Below are 5,434 nucleotides of genomic sequence, written 5' to 3'. Positions count from 1 at the left end.
TTGTTGAGCAAATGCAGTCTGAATTTGAAATGAGCCTTGTTGGAGAACTGACCTAGTTTCTTGGCCTGCAAGTCAAGCAGATGGAAGATTCTATCTTTCTATCTCAAAGTAAATATGCCAAGAATATTGTTAAGAAGTTTGGCATGGAGAATGCAAGCCACAAGAAGACACCTGCTCCTACTCATCTGAAGGTGTCTAAAGATGAAAATGGTGTCAGTGTGGATCAAAGTCTCTACAGAAGCATGATAGAGAGTCTGCTATATCTTACAGCAAGCAGACCTGACATTGCTTTTCCTGTAGGTGTATGTGCTAGATATCAAGCTGAACCAAAGGTGAGCCATATCAACCAAGTGAAAAGAATCCTGAAATATGTCAATGGCACTTGTAACTATGGGATGCTATACACTCATGGATCTGAATCTGTCCTGTCTGGATATTGTGATGCTGATTGGGCTGGAAGTGCTGATGATAGGAAAAGCACATCAGGAGGATGTTTCTTCCTGGGGAATAACTTAATATCATGGTTTAGTAAGAAGCAAAATTGTGTTTCGCTGTCTACTCTGAAGCTGAATACATAGCAGCTGGAAGTAGTTGTTCTCAACTGGTGTGGATGAAACAAATGTTGACTGAATATAATGTCACACAAGATGTCATGACATTGTACTGTGATAACCTGAGTGATATAAACATCTCAAAGAACCCTATTTAGCACAGCAGGACCAAACATATTTATATTCGTCACCATTTTATTAGAGAACTTGTGGAGGATAAGACTGTAGTCTTAGAGCATGTTGCTACTGAGATGCAGTTAGCTGATATTTTTATAAAGGCCTTGGATACCAATCAATTTGAACTCCTGAGAGGGAAATTAGGAATTTACATTTATGAAAACTTGTAGCAATTAATCTGGAGTGGAAAAAATAATCAAATTACTGTCTATTGTCTTAAAATAAAGTGTCCTCATTATGGTAAATCATCACTTTGTTTTGGAAATATCATCTATTCCACCTTCACACGCTACCCCCATAACATCATTACATACTCCAACTCTTCCATCTTCCTTTTCCTTATCCACAAACCTCTGCTAGGGCAACATTATTTTTTCCAGAAAAACTCCAAAATGTCACAACATCAAGATACCCTTGCTTCAAAAATTACTAGGTCTACTCTAAACGTTAGTGCTTCTTCCATGGGCATCCCTGATGATGAGATTCTGGATATTTCTCCTCTCTCTGTTATTCCTGTCCAGGACATTGACTTAAACCAACCCATCTCCATTGATGCCTCCGCTTCTGCATGTTCTAATCAAGGTAATCCCTCTAGTATTCCTTCTGGTCCAACTCCTGCCACTAACTCTAAGGAAGGAACACACTATACTGATCGTGTTATAAGAGACCTAGTCACTAGGATTCTAAATGAAGGCCACCCCGTGAAGGGAGTTTATACTCCCTTTTCTCAAATGTACCCCTCTCCTGAGGTTGAACAACATAGTGGTAAGGATGTCGATTCTTCCAGTTCTGACAAAGACTTGGCTGCTGAAGGGTTGCGCTCTCTAGGGCAGACCATGTCTGAAAAAGGGAAATTCGTGGCTTCTCACACTACTAATGCTTCCCACTCTGAGAAGCATGATGATGCATATGTTGTGATTGATCTAGAGGATGGTAGCTCTGATGATCAAGAGGAAATCTTGATTCATCACATGAAGCCAAGTGTGGCTAAACGCATGCAGACTCGCAAAGGAAAATCTGTGGCTGAACTTATGTCAGCTAGAAAAGCCAAGAAGACTGCTGGTATTGGTCCCTCCAAACCATGGAACAAGGTTGAAGTAAAGAAGAGGAAGGCCAGAGATGATTCTGAGCCTGAAGAGGATGTTGAGGAAGATGTCCCTGACATCTCGCCTGCAAAGAAAACTACTGTTAGGAAGTCTCCTGTTAAAGTCCCTGCTGTTCATTTGGATAACATCTCCTTCCATCTTGAGGATGGAGCTGTTAAGTGGAAATTTGTGATTCAGAGAAGGGTAGCTGTGGAAAGGGAGTTGGGAAAAGATGCTGCTGATGTCAAGGAGGTCATGGACCTGATAAAAGTTGTTGGGCTGTTGAAAACTGTTGCTGGGTTCTCTCCATGCTATGAAGGTTTAGTTAAGGAATTTATTGTTAACATTCCTGAGGATATTTCTGATAAGAACGGTAAGGAGTTCTGTAAGGTGTATGTGAGGGGTAAGTGTATAACATTCTCTCATACTGTTATTAATAATTTTCTAGGCAGAAAAATTGAGGGTGCAGGAGAATTAGAAGTTACAGACAATCAAGTATGTAGGGAGATTACAGCTAGGCAGGTGAAAGTTTGGCCGGTTAAAAAGCATCTTCCTGCTGGGAAGTTGACTGTCAAGTATGCTATCCTGCATAAAATAGGAGCTACCAACTGGGTCCCTACCAACCATATCTCCAACATTGCTAATACTCTTGGGAGGTTTATTTTTGCTGATGGAACAAAAGTAAAATTTGACTATGGTAGATTTATGTTTGAACAAATCATCAAGCATGCAACTACTAATGCAGTTAAGCTGCCAATTGCCTTTCCCTCTATGATCTGTGGAATTATCTTAAATCAACACCCTGGTATTCTATGCTCTAATGACTTACCTAGTAGAAGAAAACCTGCTCTGTTTGTGCAATATAAACTGTTTGAAGGAAGTCATGTCGAGGATATTGTCATGACATCTACCATGAAAAGGCCAGCCTCAAAAGTTGGAACAATTGTTGAGCTTAAGGAAACGTGCAAAGAGCTAGGTGAAGGGATAAGGGTAGCCATAACTAGAAAACAATCATTGGAAGCCTTGATTGCAAGCTTGGAACAAGCTGAGGGTGAAAATATTGCTCATGAGGAAGAAGCTGAAGCCCACACCTCTAGTGAGAGGTATGCAAACAATGATGATGCCAGTGACAATGCTGGTTCTGGTGCTGATGAAGAAGCTGCAAACTCAAGCTCTACTGAGTAGCTCTGTCGGCTTTGGTCCCTCGTGTTTTGATGATTTTCTTGGCTGTTTGTTGTTGATTTGGTGGATTTCTTTGTTTTTTTTGGTTTGTTTCTCAACATTCTTTCAGCTGCGTATGAACTTGGTGTTGTAACTTTCTAATTTCTGGTATTTCGGTTTATGACTAGATGGACATTTATTTTGTCTCTTTGGTCTCTTTTGGCTAAAAAGGGGGAGAAGTAGCTGTAGTTGTAGCTGAGTATCTTTGCTTAGCTATTGTTGGTGCTCTGTTTGTTTGTTACAGGGGGAGAATTCTGGTGTTTGTTTGTTTGGCACAGGGGGAGAATTCTCTGTGGTCTGTTTGTGTGAAGTCGTGTGGTTGTTGAGGGAGCTGTTGTGTTCTAGAATGTTGCATGGGCTTGAGGGAGAGTACAAGCGCTTGTGTGTTTACTAGTTGTTATTTTTACTAGTAATGTGTGTATGTTTACTTCTGCTGCTGAACTAATACTATGATTGATTTCTTGTGTACGTGTGATCTGTTGTTTGTTTTAGCCAAAATTTGCCAAAGGGGGAGTTTGTTAGTTCTATGTATTGGCATCAATTTTGGTAAAACTTAAGTGTTATCACAAGAAGTCACGCTTGTTGTCTTGACATGTGATATCAGCTTTCTGCGGGTTGTTTGATATGGTTGTGCAGGATTTATTCAAGATGTCAGACCCGATGTTACGGCACATGCTTACAGAACATTCAGTCTGAATGTTATGTATTTTGTTGTTACGCGTTTCATACAAGTCTTTGTGTGCTTATGTGTGGTGATTGCATGCGTTATTCAAGGAGTAATTCTATTTAAAACCAAAATATTCTGTTTCCCAAAGAGGAATGATTTGTTACTAATTCCTAGGGAATACGCGTTAAAAAGAATTAGGGTTTCATGTTGCCCAGGCCCATTCAGAAAGCTTCTATCTAAAGACCTTGTGAACCCTATGTGATTGTACAGAAAAATATGAACATTGAAGTAAGTGAGTATTAAGGTTGTTAGCCTAATGTACGTTTGTGAATTTTGATCCATTCATTCATCTTGTTGATGTGTGAATTGAACTGAGTTTTAAGTTGTAATTTGTTCACTCTAAGCTTTGAAGTACGAGTGTATTTGTTTACTTGATTGAAGCTTTTAAGCAAGATCAAGTGTGTGTCCTTGAAGTGTGTCTTCTTTCTTTATGGTATTTGTTCTAGTATCACTTCTGTGATTGAGGGGGAGTGAGTAGGGTCTCATATCTAAGAGTTCTTAGATAGAAGTCACACGGGTAGAGATTAGGTGAAAAGACTGTAACTTGAAGTTGTTTACTGAGAGTCTTTGAACTAATTCTGTTTAGTGGATTTCCTTCCTGGCTGGTAGCCCCTAGACGTAGGTGTGTTTGCACCGAATTGGGTTAACAATTGCCTGTGTCGCTTTTCAATTGTTTAATGATTTTTATTCTGTTTATATTTCATCTGTTGTTCAGATATTAGTGTCGTGACATTACCTTCGGCATCTCATATCTGATACAAGAATTTCAACTATTTTTATGATAGTAAGTCATTTTTTAACATGATTTTATGAAAACTGCTACATTAGGCAACAACTAGTGATCCAAAGATGATTTGTGGTGGTAAAATTGAATAAAAGACTACTAAAAAAAATTCGTGAACACATTAACACATCATTTCAAGAATCGTGTTATTTAGTTTATTTAAACAAACGTGTGAAATTGTTGCTAGGTGTTTCTATTCTCGGTTGAATAGGAGGATCTTATGATTACTAAAGCTAGGCTACAACACAGATGATGTATCGAAGATTGTTTTGTAAGAAGATGAAAATGTTTAAAGTACTATACTAGATCTTATGATAGAACTATTTTTTAAATGTAAATTATATATATTTTTGTTTAAAACATTAATTTCTTAATGAAGATAAAAAGTTAGATTGAGAGAGAGAGAATATGGAGAGAGAAGAAGAAAAAAGTGTAAGAGAGGTGTAAGACCCCAATTTTGTCCCTAAGATCCCTCATGGCATCATATCATACCATATCATTGCCTCAAGGATCATTGTGCACCTTGCCTCCTTCCCAGTGGGTTGGTTATCCTTTTGAGAGTGATTCTTGATCACCAAGCATGTTTTGCATTGGTATATCTTTGCTTTTCTTGTTACTACTAACCAAAAGTACAAAAATATGTCATCTAACCTTTGTCTTGCAGATGAAGCAATCAATAGTCAAAGCAGTCAAAGGCAGTCATTGAGCAATAGATAGTGGCCATTCTTGAGAATTTGGACACCACAGTCATTATCAAGACTTCATATGAGCTATGATGTCATTTTGAATCAAAATCCCAAGTGGTAGAGGCTTGAACTTCATCAGAACATTGCCAGATCAATTGGAGGCCTAGAAAGTCAACAGCCAAGTCAATAGTGGATTTGGAGGT

The 5,434-nt window shown here is 38.6% G+C and overlaps 1 protein-coding gene across 1 annotated transcript; it reads left to right on the top strand.

Annotated features, from left to right (window-relative positions):
• Window positions 1-1,120: 1,120 nt before the first annotated feature.
• On the top strand, window positions 1,121-2,998 carry LOC127108078 (uncharacterized). Its single transcript, XM_051045449.1, has 3 exons — window positions 1,121-2,216; window positions 2,262-2,510; window positions 2,691-2,998. Exons 1-3 carry the CDS (start codon window positions 1,121-1,123, stop codon window positions 2,996-2,998), a joined length of 1,653 nt encoding a protein of 550 aa, XP_050901406.1.
• Window positions 2,999-5,434: the final 2,436 nt, after the last annotated feature.

This window comes from Lathyrus oleraceus, chromosome 1 (assembly GCF_024323335.1).
Source record: "Lathyrus oleraceus cultivar Zhongwan6 chromosome 1, CAAS_Psat_ZW6_1.0, whole genome shotgun sequence".
NCBI classification, from domain to species: Eukaryota; Viridiplantae; Streptophyta; class Magnoliopsida; order Fabales; family Fabaceae; genus Lathyrus; species Lathyrus oleraceus.
This window is presented reverse-complemented; position numbering and strand designations above follow the sequence as displayed.